Source organism: Plasmodium falciparum (assembly GCF_000002765.6).
Source record: "Plasmodium falciparum 3D7 genome assembly, chromosome: 10".
Taxonomy (NCBI): domain Eukaryota; phylum Apicomplexa; class Aconoidasida; order Haemosporida; family Plasmodiidae; genus Plasmodium; species Plasmodium falciparum.
The window spans coordinates 785,001-805,000 of record NC_037281.1 but is presented as its reverse complement, the minus strand read 5'-3'; the positions used below and the strand labels follow the sequence as shown (position 1 = coordinate 805,000).

Sequence of the window (20,000 nt, the reverse complement as noted above, 5' to 3'; positions counted from 1 at the left end):
GATTGTAGTATATAAAAAAATAAAAAGAGATATGTCTACAAATCTTATTCATAATTTTATATATCTTACTAAAAATTATGACCAAGATTTATTTACACATATACGAACAAAATGTAAATTGCACAATATAAAATGGATAGAGGGGAAATTACCTGCATGTATAAAAAAGCAATTTAAAAAATATAATAAAATAAATAAAAAAAAAAAAAAAATAAATAATAATAATAATAAATATAAAACTAATGAAACATTTCATGTTTATAATAATATTCAAGAGAGTGGAAAAAAAAAAAAAAAAAAAAAAGTCAAAAATATTCCCCATGATGAAAAAACAATTTTTGTTAAAATTAGAAATAGTGAACAAATAAAAAAAGCAAAAATTAAGTTTTCTTTATCAAATAATACAGCATATTTAAAAGTGAAACAAAAAGATACCGGCTTTTCACCAGGACAAATTATCACCTTATATTTTCCTTTTATTATCAAAAAAAATAATAAAGTAACATATATTACAAATTTAAACAAATATAACAATCTTATAAATACAAATAAAAATACAATTTATTATCATTGTCTAGGTTCAGCAACAATAAGTAATCAATTTCTTGATTATAATTTGTACCAACATATAAAAAATATTCACCAGATAAATGATTTAAACATGAGCAAATAAAAAATACCAAAAAAAAAAAAAAAAGTACAAAAAAAAAAAAAAAATACCAAAAAAAAAAAAAAATACAAATATATATTTATCAATCCTTTGCTATTTCTATAAGTTTTTTTTTTTTTTTTTTTTTTTTTTTTAAATATAAATATTTCCATCTAAACGAAATAAATATTATATTTGTATGTGTACTTATATGGTTGTAATACATTTTGTATCCTAAGATTTTTTTTTTTTGATTTGTACACAAAAAAAATATATGTACATAAAAATATATGTATATATATAATATTTACATTTATGTATTTTTTTTTTTTTTTTATTATTTTTTTTTTTTTTTTATTATTTTTTATTATTTTTTATTATTTTTTTTTTTTTCGTTAAATTATGTGCACTAGTATTCTTATAAGAAATAATCATACGTATTGAACTTTTTTAATTAAATTAATTTAATTTCCAGAAATATCTTATTCACGATAAAAAAAAAAAAAAAAAAAAAAAAAAAAAAAATATATATATATATATATATATTTATTTATTATATTAATAAATATTAAAAAAATAAACATATAAATAAATATATAAATAAATAAATAAAAATAAAGAACATACTCTAAAATTTTTTTTTTTTTTTTTTTTTTTTTTTTGAAATTAAACTAAAAAAAAAATATATAGATATATATGAATATTTAATATATATATATATATATATATAATGTACAAACTCCTTTATATATGTTCATATCATTTATCCGCATAAATTCATTTTCCTTATATGATTTAATAAACAACGATATAACATAGAAAGTAAGAAGGAAAAGTCTTTTTCTTATCATGTATAAATCTGAACGACATAAAGATATCACTCATTCAAATAGGACCAAAAGAAATGAACAAAAAAATTCTGATATTTTGAATAAAGTATCCAATGAAAAATGTCTTGAAAACAATACTAATGAATCGTTATGTAACAAAATGGATAATTGTATAAACAAACAAAATAATATAAACAGACAAAATGATATAAACAGACAAAATGATATAAATAGCCAAAATAGTGTAGGTAGCCAAAATAATAGAAATCACAAAAAGTGTGTTAATAAAAGTAGGCAAAAATATAATAAGATAGAGAGAAAAAAAAAAAAAAATGCGAGTAGTTTATTGGGAGATAATTGTGTGCAAGAAACAGAGGATACTCACCATGAAAAAAGTTTAAATGACGATTGTTTAAATATGGAACAGAATAAAGAAATTGTAAATGATCATTTGAAGGAAATCGAAAAAAAAAATAGCGATAATGAAATAAAAGCAGATATAAATGATGAAAAGTTACAGTTGGAAAGGGATTATGTTATAGAAGCTGCTGATCAAAATAAAGATGCCTTAACATTGTGTGTTTGTGTAGAGGACGATAGAAAGAAGTATGTGACAAAAGAGAAAGTAAATGAAAAGGATATGAAAGGTGATAATAATGAAAAGGATATGGAATATGATAATAATAAAAAGGATATGGAATATGATCAAGATGAAAAAGATATGGAATATGATCAAGATGTTAAAGATATTGAAGGTGATAATAATAAAAAGGATATGGAAGATGATAAAAATGAAAAGGATATGGAAAATGATAATAATAAAAAGGATATGGAAGGTGATCAAGATAAAAAAGATATGGAAGGTGATCAAGATAAAAAAGATATGGAAGGTGATAATAATAAAAAGGATATGGAAGGTGATAAAAATGAAAAGGATATGGAAGGTGATAATAATAAAAAGGATATGGAAGGTGATAAAAATGAAAAGGATATGGAAGGTGATAATAATAAAAAGGATATGGAAGGTGATAAAAATGAAAAGGATATGGAAGGTGATAATAATAAAAAGGATATGGAAGGTGATAATAATAAAAAGGATATGGAAGGTGATAAAGATGCAAAAGATATAATATGTGATAATAATATTACACTTAAGAATAAGATTCCTATTAATAATTTGAATGATAATAATATAGTGTGTAATTATAAGCATAGAGATACGATAGAAGAAGCTGATAATAATTATGTTGTAGAAAATATTACACAAGTGAATAATATTGATGAAATAAAATTAAAAAGAAAAAGAAAAAGAAAAAATAATTTTTCTGAATATATACAAGAAGAACGAGAAGATAATTTTATAAAAGATAAAAATTATAATGCATTGAAAACCCTTAAGGATAGTAAAAGAATCCTTCTTAATTGTAATAAATATATAGAGGATAATAATATGTATAAAATAGAAGATAATGTCCAGAATAATAATGTGTGTGGAAATTTATTATGTGAAGAAAAATGTAATAATTATAGACAAATAGATAAAAATGAAAAATATGAAAAAAATGAAAAAAATGATAAATATGACAAATACGAAAAATATGACAAATATGAAAACTATGACAAATACGAAAAATATGACAAATACGAAAAATATGACAAATACGAAAACTATGACAAATACGAAAAATATGACAAATACGAAAAATATGACAAATACGAAAAATATGACAAATACGAAAAATATGACAAATACGAAAAAAATGATGATAGTAGAAAGGATAATATTGATATATGTAACAAAATAAATTTACCAAGAGTTTATGATAATATTATCCAGAGTGATAGTAACAATTTAAATAAATATAAAGGTTCTTCTTTTGCATTAATTATACATGAGATATCCGATTTGCTATCATTAATAACTACTGTAGATAAAAGTAAAAATAAAAATAAAATAAAGCTAGTTAATATTGGACATAAACTTAATACTCTTATGAGATCACATTATGAACGTATTTATGATTGTGACAATTCGCTTGTTTCCATTATAAATAAAATAAAAAAATTATATAAATGTTATAGAAGTATGGAGGAGAAATATTTAAAAAAAACAAAAAAACAAAATATAAATATAAATATAAATACAAATACAAATACAAATACAAATACAAATAAGATAGAAAAAGAGAACGTTGCAGGTAATAATGATGAGGAAGACCCTAATGATGGTATTAATATATTACATGATGATTTATTAAAGGAAGAAATAAATAATATAGATAATAATATTAAAAATGATATAAATAAATATACAATAAAATGTAACAATAATAATGAAAAATTAATTCAAGATCCTTTTTTTCAAAATGAGTTTGTACAAGGAATAGATAATTACATAAATCAAAAGGATGAAAACAATTGTCATGACAATATAAAAGATAAAATAGATACACTCAATTGTTATATAAATGAAAAATTAAATATGGATTGTCAGAATATTTTTATTCAAAAAGGAGATTATAAAAAGGTTTTAAATCAGATGGGTGAGAAGGCAATCTATGAGGGAAATGAAAAAGATAATCACAAGGGAAATAATACAATGGAACATATAAAAATAAATGATGATAATAAAACAATGGAACATATAAAAATAAATGATGAGAATAAAACAATGGAACATATAAAAATAAATGATGAAAATAATACAATGGAACATATAAAAATAAATGATGAAAATAATACAATGGAACATATAAAAATAAATGATGAGAATAAAACAATGGAACATATAAAAATAAATGATGAGAATAAAACAATGGAACATATAAATATAAATGATGAAAATAATACAATGGAACATATAAAAATAAATGATGAGAATAAAACAATGGAACATATAAATATAAATGATGAAAATAATACAATGGAACATATAAAAATAAATGATGAAAATAATACAATGGAACATATAAACAAAAGTATTATTAAAAATATTGGAAGTATGGAATCTAAATCCACAGCTGTCACTTATAAAGAATGTGAGTTATCATTAAAAGAAGAAAAGGAAGAATATATTGAGTATTTAAAAAAAAAGAAAAAAATTCTTAAAGAATTAGACAAATGCAATTCTCATTTTTTTTTTACATATTTTCATAAAGGCGAACTTATTGAATATCTGCATAACCAAATCAATATGCACATTGTAGAATTTGATAAAATATACCAACTGTATATATCACATTGATGAAAATTAAAAAAAAATAAATACATACATATATAATATGTAATATATAATATATATTGATCACCGTGTTAATATTTTAGAAACATTATTCATACAATATATATATATATATATATATATATATATTTTTTTTTTTTTTTTTTTTTTTTTTTTTTTTTTTTTTTGTTCTTAAACATATATATTTGTTTTAGATCAAAAAAGGTCCGTTTTTGTTCTTAAAAATGTTGATGAAAAAACACAAAAAAAAAAAAAACATAACATAACATTACATTTATGTATATATATATATATATATATGTGTGTGTGTGTGCATATCCTTTTGGCTATATTTTATTATCTTTGAATATATACAATTCATAAATTAATATATTTCAATATGGTTGCAGATAATTGTGACGATATGGAATTAAAAATTTTAGAAGTATCTAAATTTATTAGAAAATTATTTATATGAATGTTATTATTTTTGTTCTTTATGTTATTCATATATACAGTATAAATATCATCAATGTTTCCAAGGTCTACTTCGCACATCCACAATTGAAAGAGAATATGATGAATTAATTTTTTTTTTTTTTTTCCAAATTCTTTTTTCTTTTCTTTTGACAAAAATAAATAATTATGTTCATTAGTACGTATATGTGTGTGTTGACTATAAGATGGTATGTCTTTTTTTGTATTATGATCAAAGGTTAAATTATCACAATAAATATTATTATTATTATTATTATTATTATCATTTATATTATTATTTATATTTTTCATTTTTGTTAACTTTTTCATATTATTCGTTTGCTTTATTTTCTGCCCTTGTATATTATTCAAAATATCTACATGTTTTTCTTCCCCTATTATTTGCTTATTTTCATTTTGTCCAAATTTTTGTTGTAACATTTTGTATATATCTGTACTATATTTTAAAAGATTATCAAATGAAAATAAATTTGTTTTTTGATTTTTATTTTCATCTAATTTTTCCATATCCATAAGTTGAACAACATGGAAAATATTTTTTTGAATGTCTTTAAATTTGTTACTTATATTATTAAATATTTTAATAATTAAAAATAATTTGAAATTATCGGTATCTTCTCCATTATTATTTGGTGTATATATATCTTCATATATGTTAAAAATGTTATCTTCATTTAAGCAATGTATATTATTTTTATTTATATATCTTTTCTTTTTTCCTTTTAATTTGGAACAATGTAGTATATTTGACTTATCATAATAATCATAATTAGAAAGATGTTCTTCTTCACATATGTTCTTATTTGTGGAAAAATGGTCCTTCATATTATCATAAGTATTATCGTAAGTATTATCATAAGTATTATCGTAAGTATTATCATAAGTATTATCATAAGTATTATCATAAGTATTATCATAAGTATTATCATAAGTATTATCATAAGTATTATCATAAGTATTATCATAAGTATTATCCTTCATTTTATTTTTCATATTATCCTTCATATTATCCTTCATATTATTTTTCATATTATCCTTCATATTATCCTTCATATTATCCTTCACATTATCCTTCACATTATCCTTCACATTATCCTTCATATTATCATATTTATAAACATTTATATGATCATTCAAAGGATGATGCACATTTACTTTCATGTCTTCATTCCTCTTTTCCTGTTTATTATTTCCATAAATAGTTGTGTATTGCCCATTTAGTATATTTCTTCCTACTAACTCATGATCCCCCTGTGTAATGTCCGTGGCATTATATTTATTTGCATGTTCTCTTTCTGTTTTTATAATAAAGTCGTCTAAGGCCTGCTCTATAAATATTTTATATTTATAAAATTTTTCCTTTAATAAATAAAACTTCGTTTTAATTTGATAAATATTATAATCAGGAAAAGATATTAATTTATAAAGATGAAATGATTTTAATTGTATCATATTAGGATCGTCATTATTTAGTTTATTACATACATCTCCTTTTCTATTTTTCTTTTCATGAGATACATAAAAGTTATTTTCTTTATCTTTGTTTTTATAACAAGAAGATGTATTATTAAATTTCTCATTTTCCTGATTAGTTATGATATCACAACATTTGTTATTAAAAACAGGATTTATATGTTCTGAATATTTTCTATCATATATATTAGTTTCATCTATAATCATATTATTATCCCTTTTATTTAGAATATCATCTTGTGTTACCAGCAAAAAAGAATCATTCAAATGAGAAAATAAAATACTTCTACTAATTTTTAGTTTCCTAGATCTAAACATTAAAGCTCTGATGGTTGTTATCCAATAATGATATTCACAAAAACTTTTACATGTTAAAATTATTTTTTTCTTTTCATTATTATAAACAATACAAAAAGATAACTTCTTTAAAATGTCTATTTTATAATGTTCAAATAATTTATTATTTTTATAATTTACTTCAAGGCTATTTATATCATTAAAATGTATTTTACATTGGTCATCTTGTTTTCTAGATGAATACCATTTTATAAAATTTAAATCTTTACTTACAAAAAAATATCTTAAATGAGGAATATTAAAAACGGTTAGTTTTAATAAATTACAACCTTCTTTTGTATATTCAATAGCTCTAAGTACTTCTGCAAATTTGAGTGGGTCTTCAAATATATTGTCTTCAAATATGTTGTCTTTTAATATGTTTTCTTTTAATACATTATCTTTTAATACATTATCTTTTAATACATTATCATTTAATATGTTTTCTTTTAATACATTATCTTTTAATGTGTTTTCTTTTAATATGTTTTCTTTTAATATGTTCTCATATGTAATTATGTCTTTCCCTTTAATCACTTTCCTTTTATTATTAATTATTAAATATTCCTTATCATTTTTAATTTGATCGAAACTATTATAATTATATATATTATCATATATTTTTTTATAGTACATTATATTCTTGTCATCGAATGGGAGTGTTACAATAGTATGATCTCCTTCACGTGATAATGTAGAATCTTTTTCTTGTTCCATATTATATATATCCAAATTTTTATTTTTTAAATTATCATCTTCATATATTTCAGGATAAGTATTATTATATTCATATGATATTCTTTCTATACGTACAATATAAAAATTTTCACTTGTAAGTTTCTTACAAAAGGTCAGAAGGTTCTCTCTCATGTCTTCAACCTTAATATTCTTATTCCATATATAAAGATATTTTTTTTTGTCATACCAGATGTATGCTTTGTACATATTCTCATCATGTGTGTATTCATTATTATATGGAGGTTGATTTATATCACATGAGGGTTTTTTTTTATATATGCTTTCTTTATGTTCATACATGTTTTCATTTTTCCCCGTGTGTATATGAGGATAATTATATTCCTCAAATAAATTATATTTAAAACAATGTTCCAATGTTTTGCTATCATTACTTTTAAATAAAATATCGTCTTGAATATTTCTTAAGATTTTATCAATGGAATTTGTTGTCGATTCGTTTTTCTCATCCTCTTCATCTTCATCATCTTCTTTATCCTCTTCTTCATCATCTTCTTCATCATCTTTATCCTCTTCATTTTTCATGTGTATATTACCATATGAGCGAATGGGAACATCCTTATCTTTATTTATATCACTGTTATCGTTACAACATTTATAAAAAGAATTATTCTTCTCATTATTTTTGTTATGTATATTATTATGTATAGTAGTACTATATTCATTATAAAAAAAATCCTTGTCCACAATACTACTCTCATGATCATTTAAATGAATTGATTTATCTTTTATTATGTCCTCATTTTTATTATGCATAACTTTCATATTGTTATAGGTTTCTTTATTTTTATTTATCATTTCATTTTCGTTTTGTATATTATATAATTTATTTGTTGAAACATAACACAAATTATCATCATTCATATACATTTTTAAATCTGAAAAAAGTTCCTTCTTTTTACCCTCCTCCAACGACTGCTCGTAAAATTCAATTTTATTATTTGACATATTTTTAAAAAAATATAAAAAATAAAATAAAAAATAAAATAAAAAATAAAATAAAAAAAGGCGGAGAGGCGGATTAATACGCTACGGAAGTATATATAAATATATAAATAAATAAATATATATATATATATATATATATATATATAATATTATATATTTTTTTTTTTTTTGTAATACACAAAAATGGCAATAAAAATACCTACTCTTACCTTTAATAGGACAAAAAAAAAAATAACAAAAAAAAAAACAAAAATAAATATAAACATATAAACATATAAACATATAAACATATATACATATTATATATATATATGTGTGTGTTTTATTTTATCTCCATTTTGTAATAAAGACAACGGATAGATTAGCATAGATAAAAGTTACCAAAAATATTTTGTTTCAAAAAAATAAAAAAATAAATAAATAATATTTTATAAAAAAAAAGTAAATTCTTCCTAGTTATATTATTTAAATGAAATAATAAAAAAATCAAATAATGATTATAAATATAAATATACATATATATAATATATAAATTATTATTATTTTTCATTATTATTTTTTTTTTTTTTAAACAAATAAATATAATTATAATTGCATATGAACATAAGAAGGGGAATATTAATATATATATATATATATATATATATTATGCATATGAGAAAAAGTATAATATATATATTATATATATATTTATATACACGATCATATTGTATATATATATATATATATATATATATATAATACTTTCCCTTCTTTTTTTTTTTTTTCTTTTTTTTTTTTTTTTTTTTTTTTTTTTTTTTTTTTTTTTTTTTTTCTTTTTTTTTTTCTTATATAAAATGTATTCTCTCATGCACACTTTCTTTAAGGGACCCTTTTTTTTTTTTTCATTTTTCTATTTTATATTTTCTATTTTCTTTTATTTTATCTTTGTTTATTTTTTAAAATGAAGAATTAAGGTGTGCATATAGAGCAATAAAAGTAAATAATTTATTTTATATTTTTCTTTTTTTTTATTTTGTTTTTATTATATTGTATTATATTAGTTCTTACAATCAAAGTTATATAATGAAATGAATAAAGCTATGGATTTAATAGACGATGCATACTTTTGCAATCTTATAAAAAATGAGCTACGGGTATTATATATATATATATGATATGTTTATATAATATTATATTATTATATTTATATATAATATCAAAATTAAAAAAATATATGTATTTATTTTGTCATTATCGTTGAAAAAGATGTTGTAATATTCTTTTTTTTTTTTTTTTTTAATTGCATAAATAAATAATATGCTAACATTGTTGTTAATACACTTGTTGGGTTATTTCTACACCGACAAAAATAAATAAATAAATAAATAAATGAAATGATATGACATATAAATAGATATACACAGAAAGAGTACTCATAATTGAATATATATATATATATATATATATATATATATATATATGATTTTTTTTTTTTTTTTTTTTTTTTTTTTTTTTTTTTTTTTGTTTCATTTGGACTATAGAACTTAACAGACGAATACGAAAAGAAAATAAAAAAAATTTTCTTGTTTGAATATTTATATAAAACAGAAGGTTTTCTTATATCTCTTTTTTTAATACCATTGTTAATAGGATTCATATTTTTAAAAGGTAAGGGAATAAATATATAAATATATATATTGTGAATGTTGAGATATTGGGTTTGCCTTCATATATAATACACAAATATAAACACACATAAATAAATAAATATATAAATAAATAAAAAAAAATATATATATATATATATATATTACATATGTTTTAGATGATGATATTATCAGCACTCATTATTTGGGTGCCTTAATTTTATTCCTATCATCCTTGTTATTGTTATTTACATTTCTTTATTACGAAATTGAAAAGTCTCAGGTAAGATTTATGAAAATATAAAGACAGATAAACACACACACACACATGAATGTATATATACACATATACATATGCATTTTCTAACATATATTTTTCTCATTTTAATAGAACAATGAATTTTTAAATAAAATAAATCAAGCCAAAAAATATTTGTCATCTAAAAGTTTTGCAAAGGGGAAAAAGGAAGACTTTCCTTTTAATTATTTATCGAATGTTGATTTTATTTTTATTTGGAGAAATCAGCGATGGGAACTGTTACCTCCAAATCTGGTACAAATAAAATAAGGAATATATATATATATATATATATATATTGTGTGCATATTTTTTTTTGGAGGAAAAAATTGATTTTAATGATGCTCATTTTTAATAGCATTAAATATATATATATATATTTATGATAGCTTATAAAGCAGGACATTTTTTTGTTGCGCGCTGGGGATTTAATTCCTTGTAATTGTATAGAGTATAATATCACTGATAAAGGTAAAATAGTGTGTAATTTGTAGTATTTGTAATTTTATATATATATATATTTTTTTTTTTTTTTTATCTTATTTTTCCTTTTTTAGTTTATGGGAAGGAATATAAAAAACACGAGGTGTTTCTGCCCATGGACAAAAATAAGATTAACATGAATTTATTAACAAAATATTCCAAAGATGAGAAGAGAGTATATATGCCATCGTTTCACTTATACTCCTTTGTGTCTTTTGACAATGTGTCCATTTCAATGATAAGAAAATATATCCATGATAATATAGATAATAATCGTAGTGCAAAAAATAAGGAAAATTTAAGAAATGTTATACTTACAGATCGTATACACAAATTTTATGTCTACACGTGGATGTTGCTTTTTTGTATATCTACCATTCTGTCAATAATATAGTAAGTAAATAAATAAATAAATAAATAAATATATATATATATATATATATATATATATGTATGTATATTCTATTTTATTGTAATTCTCATATTTATTTATTATTTTTTTTTTTTTCATTATCCCATTTAGCTACCTGGAAATAAAAAAAATCATAGAAGTTCCTGACTTTGTCATAATTTATTTTTTAATTTATATTGTTTTAATGTCCATTACAATACTTCCCTTTTTTCACAGGTTAAATAAAGGATATAAACAAATAAACAAACAAATGAATACATATAAATAAATACATACACACACATATATATATATATATATATATATATATATATATATTTATATTTATATATATTTTTATATATGTGCCACATTTGTGTAGAATTTTTTCTGAATTAATTTATGGCTATTGCTCGTCCCTAAATATGGTATATGAAAATTATTTTAACGACATAAAAAATTATGAAAAAAGTAATATATCTTCATCATTCGACTTTTCATCTACAACTGATGATAGTTCGTCTTATGTGGACAAAAAGAAGATAGGGTTGTTTTATACCTTGAGAAATATCCTATCCTTGATTATCAGGGTAAAAAAAAAAAAAAAAAAAAAAAAATATATATATATATATATATATATATATGTAGACCTTATTACGAATTAAAATGTTATAATTGTTGATATATATATATATATTTATTTATTTATTATTTTTTTTTTTTAGGGTGTAAAAATTGACAAGTGTTATTTAAATATCTTAAGTGATTGCTCAGTCTTATGTTTTTTGGATAATAGCGGAATTCTCGTAAATACTAATCATAGTATTAAGGAAATATGTATTTATAACAGTCTAAATAATAAGAAAGATGTCTCTATAAATAATGGTGTAAAGAATTTTCCAAAGAATTATAATTATCTATTAACAGTTATTGATATATTTATGGATAACAAAAGTATGTATGCTTATCAACGTATAAAAAATATTAAGCTGTTGCATTCCTTATTTTTGTTATCGTATTATACTCAAATACCAAAATACCTTCGGTAATCAATATAAAGAAATGGAAACAAATAAATAAATAAAATATATATATATATATATATATATATATATATATATATACATATGTTATTTTTTTTTCATGTCCATATAGGGTACTAGACGAATTTAAGAATAACATTTTGAATTATATGAACCAATGTGATTATAGTTACTTGTATATTTGTATGTGTGATATTGGAAATATTTCATTCCCATACAACAAATTTGTCTTTCACATGTAAGGAAAATAAATATATGTATTATCAGGATGATATTATTATGTTTTTATTTTATTTTATTTTTTATTTTTTATTTTATTTTTTATTTTATTTTTTATTTTATTTTTTACTTTATTTTTTACTTTATTTTTTACTTTATTTTTTATTTTTTTTTATTTTTTATTTTTTTATTTTTTATTTTTGTGTAGGCTCTTTTTTTGTATTGAAAACAAAAGCGATTATGAGTTGTACAAGAGGAAAAACTCAGAGATAAAAAAGCATAAAAAGATAGATATTTCAAAAAATGAAATACCTTACGATGTAAATGATAGTTCATTGGGGATAAATATTTATGATAATTTAATATCTAGGGATAATTTTGTTTTTATATTTATTTTCCATGAAAAAAAAAAGGAGAAATATCACATGTTTCTCAAGGTAACAAATAAGAAGCTGAGATATGTCATCTTATGTGTGTGTATAAATAATATGCATACATACAAACATATATATATATATATATATATATATATACATATTTGTAATATTACATATTCAAATGAAACAATGTTTTTCTTAATTTTTGTCTTATCTTGTTATGTAGGGACAACTAGAAGCTTTGGTTAATAAGTGCATGTTTTATTACGATGGGAAAGCAATAAAAAAATTAAAAAGGAGGAAGAAAAAAGTTTTGAGAATTTTAAACATGCAATGGATTTCATCAGGTTATAAAACATAATGTGTTTTTTTATATTTTGTAGTATACATATACATCTTCTTTAATATTCCTTATATGATTAAGTAGTATGCTGTACAATTCATTTTGTGTGTCATGTGGAATATATCAAAAAAAAAAAAAAAATCATACACATATAAATATATATATGATTTTTTTTTTTTTTTTTTTTTTTTTTTTTTTTTTTTGCATTATTTTATTTTAGGTATTGAAAGCATCTGCTTTGCCTACAGGCCACTGAGTTCAAGCGAAGTAACTTATTTAAAAGAAAATTTCAGCAAAAATATTTATGTTATAACGATTAATAAAAAGAAGGTGTATAATATCAAAAATTTTTATAATGAAAAGCCATTTCCAATAAGAGAAAACGAAAAGTTTTTATCTCATTTGTTATCTACAACTATATTTATTGGTAATATATAAATAATATAAATATGTTTTGTAATAATTGTATATTAAATGTTAAAAGTATACAATAAATAAATAAATATAAATAAATATATAAATATATATATATATATATATATATATATATATATATATGTGTTCATCTCATTTTTTTGACATTTCATAGGCAACTCTGCGGTCAAACTTTTGACGAACAACGAAATTCAAACCAGGATAAATGATTTTTACGATGTAAAAAAAAAAAAAATATATTTTTTTAAATATACTAAATGAAATATTGAAATGTTTGTAGACAATGGGTTACATTACAAATTATATGATAAATAAATAAATAACATACATTTATTATTTTTTTTTTTTTTTTTTTTTTTTTCATAGGCAGGAATAAGGTTTGTATATTTTAGTAAGACTGATCAAATAAATACTAGGAATGTAGCCAACTTACTTGGAATGGAGACAAATTGGAATACATCCATTTCGTTGAGCCTTAATGATAAGTAATAAAAGAAAACATTAAATGGATAAAAAATAAAAAAAAAAATAAAAAAAATATATATGTATGTTTTTATATATATATATATTTTTTTTTTTATAAATAAGTTTATTTTTATTTTCATTTGAATTTATTTTATTTTTTAATTTTTTTCAGGCCCAGCTTCAAAAACAGAGACGGCAAAGTTGTCATTCCAAGTGGAATAAATAATATAAAGACACACATAAAAGAGGTTAAAAAAAATAATAATAAATAAATAAAGATAAATAAATATATATATTTATACATACATTTAACAATTTTAATCTCATAAAACATGTGTAAAATAAATATGTCTTATAAACATATACATTTTCTTTTAACATATTAGGTTGACGATATTCCGTTGCGTGTTTCTTCCTACTCAGGATGCAATCAGTTTAACACAGCTGAGATGATAAAGATTTTGTTGGTATGAATAATTAAATAATGATACCTTAGAAATTATATTAATGTTTATAATATTAACAGATTGGTCTATATATAAATGATTGTGCATATATATATATATATATATATACATATATTTTATTTTTTTCTCCTACTTTTAGGAAAACAATGAAATAATAACATGTGTAGGAAATAGTTTAAATTGTAGTAACTTTGAACTTTACAATTTGTGTAATTACTCAATATCTGTGTTATTACCTTTTAATACTATTTGCAAGTATAAACATATAAATTAACATAATTAAGATGAAATAAAATGAAATAAAATGATAAGAGAGAAAGGTTTTATACACATACATATATATATTTATATATATATATATTTTTTTTTTTTTTTTATGTACACATTTCAACTATACAGAGATTGTTATGGCAAAAAAGAAAAGACGAACCCTTTTGAAAATCAATCATCAAAAAACAACCCCTTAATGTTATACTCATCTTTTATAAATAGTTTCCCATGCAACTTAATTATTGAAAAAAACAGTTTGGGTATGTTCTATCAGCATAAAAAATAATATACACATTATATATATATATATATGTGTTAAAAAAAAAAAAAAAAAACATGATACCATTTAATATTATTTTATTTTTCTCATTTTTTCAGATTTATCTCAAAACGTGATGGAATTGGTTTATAAGTTATTAAAGAGTTCAAGAATTCACAAAAAAAATGTGTCTTTAATGATATTTTTTTTTTACTTTTACTATTCATATTTATCTTTTTTAGTATTTATAATATCAATGTTTTTCCTACCTCCATTCATATCGGTAAGTAAAAAATAAAATATATAAATAAATAAATAAATATATATACATTTACCATTTTCACCGTTAGGTAGTTGATTATCTTTTATTTATTTTGTTAATCATACCCATGCTATCCATATGTTTGTTGAGAAACAATAATAACTCAACCATTATGAACGACATACCGGACAAAGTTATATCGAAACAGTTCTTAACAAAAAAGATGGTATTGTCATAAAAGGTTTAAAATATATGCACATATATATATATATATATATATTTATTTATTTATTTATTTGTTTATTTATTTATATTACTTTTTGATATTGGTCAGATTTTTTTTTTGATAAAATGGATCCCCATGCTCGTTTTTTCAATCATCCTGTCGTGCTATTACTTACAACTGATAAACAAAAATTTCGTCAGAAATTATATAATTAGGGGATCCCTGAATACTTATAATATGAGTCAGGATTTGAAAAGAAAGCTCTTGAAAGACATAAATTACTACTGCAACGATAATATATATTTACGTAATTAAGAAAAAAAATAAAAATTAGTAAATGTATTTTTGTAGTTTGCATAGGTGCATATTATAAGAGTGCATTTTATTTGGACTTATTATCTTATAATTTACCCGTTCATATATAAATATAAAAAATATATATATATATATATATTTATTTATTTATATTTATGTGTTCCTTTTTTGTTTTTCTTCAGTTGGATCCTTTTACAAGTGCCAATTATTAATTTATAGTTTCTATAAAAATGACAGTATGGAAAACGTGAATATGGTTGATACAATGATTAAGCAATCTCAAATTTTTTTCTTCTTTTATTTTTCTCTTTTTTTTTTCGTTTCCTCTCTATCAAACAGCGATAAGTATAAAAAAAAAAAAAAAAAAAAAAAAAAAAAATATATATATATAAAATATTCTGAACTGTTCATAATTTATGTATAATAATTTGTCTAGCCAAAATCATAAATAAAATATATGTTCATAAATAAATAAATAAATATATATGTATGTATATATATATATATATATATATATATATATAATTTCCTTATTAATTTATTTTTTTTTTTTTTTAAGATTTGAACCACTTTACAAATTAAGTTGCTTTCAAAATTCCAAGACGTATTTTTCTTGTTTGTTTTTATTTCTTGTTTTAAGTTTTCTTTACGTGATCTTCAGAATATATATGCTTCCTTTGGAGTTTTTGAAGCAGGTATTAAAAAAATTTGTGTTTATAAATATGTAGGAACTTGTACATAAAGAAAAAAAAAAAAAAAAAAGAGAGAGAGAGAGCAAAAAGACAACAAATATATGTATATATTATTTACATGATTATTTTGTATACATAAAGATTTAACATAAAGATATATAGATTTACATATATATACACAACTTGTTCTTTTTTTCCTCCCTTATGTTAGTATCCTGATACCGTTTTAATAACCCTAATGGTTATATTCAATGTTGTGATATTAATAATAAATGAAATATTGAAAAAGGTTGAAGAGAGAATAAAAATCAATCGACAGAAATATCTCAAAGTTTTATTTGGTACTCGTTTGGGAATGTGGAGTCCAAAATGAAAGAAAAAAGATATAAATAAATAAATGAATGAATAAATAAATTAAATGGTATTATTATGTTCATATATACAAACATATACATAAATATATATATATATATATATATATTTTTTTTTTTTTTTTTTTTTTGAATAATTGTGTAACACTTTTATGTGTACATTATGGAAAATCCAAATGTAGACATATATTTCAATGGCTTAGGAACATTTATAAAAACATAGATAAAAATTAATATTAAATATTTTGTTAAACAAACAAGACGATATGATAATAATATTCTATACATCATATATTTTAATGTGATACACATAGCTGTTATCAACCATTAAATATAAATATAAATAAATAAATAAATAAATATATATATATATATATATATATATATATATTTTTTTATATTTCATTTAGATTAAAATAATTCTAATGATGTTTTTTTTTCCTTTTATAGCATTTATATTTTGTTTATTAAAAAAAAAAAAAAAAAAAAAAATTCACAAAGTTTATAAAATATATAAATTTTTTATAAATGAATTATATAAATATTAATACATAAATATAAATATATAAATATATATATATATATATATATATATATATATATATATATATATACATTTTTAATTTAAAAAAAAAATAACATGAAATATTTATACATATATATTTAATATTTTATTATTTCGAGTGTTTCCATTCTTATGAGAATATTACATATATATATACATATATATAACATCTTTTATTCATTGGTCTTTATAATATCAGAATCTCCAACATCTGTTATAACTAAACAACTTATACGGAATAATTTACCACAAGCAGTACCTAAATCGTTGTTATCACCATGATAATCATGAACTCCACATTTTGAAAGCATAGCATAATATTCAATTACACTTCTTTGTATGGATGGGCAGTTACTACTTACAATAACAAGTTTGCCTAAAAAAAAAAAAAAAAAAAAAAAAAAATATATATATATATATATATATATAATAATATATATAATAATATATATATGTATGTATTGTATATATGGTCCAAAAATAAACTTAATAATAACATATATTTACATATTCGTATATATATTAATTTATACATAACTTTTTTTTTTTATATACCTTTTCCTGTTCTTAAAGCCTTTAAACATGATTTTCTTCCAAATTGATATTTCCCAGATTTCATAACAAGTTGTAATTTGGCGTTAATATTATCTCCCGCGCTCTTTTTTGATTTTTTTGCCATTTTTAAAAAAAAAACTTATATGGAAAATTTATATATAAATAAATGAATATATATATTATATTATATATAAATAATTATATATATATATTTTTTTTTAATTTATTAAATTATAAATTTTATTTATATATTTTATTTATTATATATTATATATTTAAATACATATAATATATATTTTACAAATGGAAGTATAAACCAATTTTAAAAATTTTAATTCTTTTTATTAAAAAGTTGGAATTATAGAATATTTTTTTATTTTTCAAATTTTTCAATATCTCTTATAGTTTTTTATTTTTTATGATGATAAAAAAGAAAAAAAAAAAAAAAAAAAAAAGATATGCATATAATTATTATATATATTAATAAATATATAATATATATATATATTATTTTTGCGCATATAAAAGTCCATTTTATTTATACCTGCAAAAAAATAGAGGATAAAATGGGGTTAAAGAAATAAATTATATTATATATTAATTATATTATAATTATATTAATATATTAATATTTTTTTTTATAGTAAGATTAAGATTGTGAGGGAGGTCACAAGAAAATAAATACAAATTCGCACATATATATATATATAATATATAATTATATATATATATATTGTATTATTTTATATATAAATATTACTATATAATTATTATATATATAATATATATATATATATATATATATATATATAATATATAATGTATATTATTTTTTTTTTTATATGGCCCTCATTTATATTAAATATTTTGAATATATAAAGGGAAATATTTAAATATATTTTTTATTAAGAAATGATATTTTGTACTTTGGATAAATTTGTTAATCTTAAATGTTATAAATTCAAATAAACGAAAAATATAAGATATAATTAAATATTATATTATTTATTTTTATTTTTATTTTTCTTTCTTTTTTTTTTTTTTTGTATGAAGAGATATTTTATTATAATATATTTATATATATATATATATATCTCATCACCCCTTAAAATGCTCTTTTGGATTTTAGTAAATAAGTTGAATTTTATATTTCACTTAAAAAATATTTACATAAATATTATTAATAAATAAATATACATATAAATAATATATATATATATATTTATATTTTTTGAATACTTTATTTTTATTTATTCTTTTCATAAAATTAACAAAAAAGAAAGAAAGAAAAAAAAAAATTAAAAAATAATAAATATGGAAAAAAAATAACAAAAGGAATTATAATATAGAAAATTATATATATTATACCTTATTTTTAAATTTACTATATAATTATTATATGTAATATAATAATAGTATATTATGTATTTGTGTATATATATAAAAAAAATATATATATATATATATATATATATATATATAATACGGTTTTACAAATTTTTAAAGAATAATTAGCTTCCATGTATATTTATTTTTTTTACAATTATTATAAAATAAAAAATATATATGTATTTAACCAGAAAAAAAAAAAAAATAAAGGGGGAAATTTTTTTTTTTTTTTTATCT

The 20,000-nt window shown here is 19.2% G+C and overlaps 5 protein-coding genes across 6 annotated transcripts in view; 3 read left to right on the top strand and 2 right to left on the bottom strand.

Annotated features, from left to right (window-relative positions):
- The window catches only part of PF3D7_1019800 (tRNA methyltransferase, putative), a gene marked incomplete at both ends in the record, with an annotated part of 3,255 nt that extends 2,582 nt beyond the window's left edge, over positions 1–673 (top strand). Inside the window, one exon of the mRNA XM_001347440.2 lies at positions 1–673. This exon is cut by the window's left edge and continues 2,582 nt beyond it. Coding sequence (XP_001347476.2) covers positions 1–673 — 673 coding nt within the window.
- Positions 674–1,498: 825 nt separating this feature from the next.
- On the top strand, positions 1,499–4,723 carry PF3D7_1019700 (conserved Plasmodium protein, unknown function; the record flags this gene model as incomplete). Its single annotated transcript, XM_001347439.2, has 1 exon — positions 1,499–4,723. The coding sequence occupies one exon, from the start codon at positions 1,499–1,501 to the stop codon at positions 4,721–4,723; it is 3,225 nt and encodes a 1,074-aa protein (XP_001347475.2).
- Positions 4,724–5,077: 354 nt separating this feature from the next.
- Positions 5,078–8,710, bottom strand: PF3D7_1019600 (conserved Plasmodium protein, unknown function; the record flags this gene model as incomplete). The annotated part of the gene is made up of 1 exon (XM_001347438.2): positions 5,078–8,710. The coding sequence occupies one exon, from the start codon at positions 8,708–8,710 to the stop codon at positions 5,078–5,080; it is 3,633 nt and encodes a 1,210-aa protein (XP_001347474.2).
- Positions 8,711–9,780: 1,070 nt separating this feature from the next.
- PF3D7_1019500.1 (conserved Plasmodium membrane protein, unknown function) lies at positions 9,781–17,256 on the top strand (the record flags this gene model as incomplete). Of its 2 annotated transcripts, none has more annotated exons than XM_024473285.1 (25): positions 9,781–9,846; positions 10,234–10,360; positions 10,518–10,621; positions 10,730–10,891; positions 11,026–11,107; positions 11,194–11,512; positions 11,643–11,747; positions 11,893–12,100; positions 12,236–12,555; positions 12,666–12,791; positions 12,981–13,209; positions 13,376–13,496; positions 13,713–13,919; positions 14,082–14,146; positions 14,294–14,412; positions 14,565–14,640; positions 14,779–14,859; positions 14,999–15,114; positions 15,259–15,389; positions 15,508–15,671; positions 15,739–15,876; positions 15,985–16,183; positions 16,374–16,536; positions 16,751–16,886; positions 17,095–17,256. In XM_024473285.1, 25 exons carry the CDS (start codon positions 9,781–9,783, stop codon positions 17,254–17,256), a joined length of 3,726 nt encoding a protein of 1,241 aa, XP_024329096.1. The 2 variants fall into 2 exon arrangements, with proteins under 2 accessions (XP_024329096.1, XP_024329097.1); XM_024473286.1 differs by having other exon boundaries at positions 15,508–15,675; positions 15,743–15,876.
- A 736-nt stretch (positions 17,257–17,992) lies between these two features.
- PF3D7_1019400 (60S ribosomal protein L30e, putative) lies at positions 17,993–18,498 on the bottom strand (the record flags this gene model as incomplete). The annotated part of the gene is made up of 2 exons (XM_001347436.1): positions 17,993–18,195; positions 18,375–18,498. The coding sequence occupies 2 exons, from the start codon at positions 18,496–18,498 to the stop codon at positions 17,993–17,995; spliced, it is 327 nt and encodes a 108-aa protein (XP_001347472.1).
- Between the last annotated feature and the right edge of the window lie 1,502 nt (positions 18,499–20,000).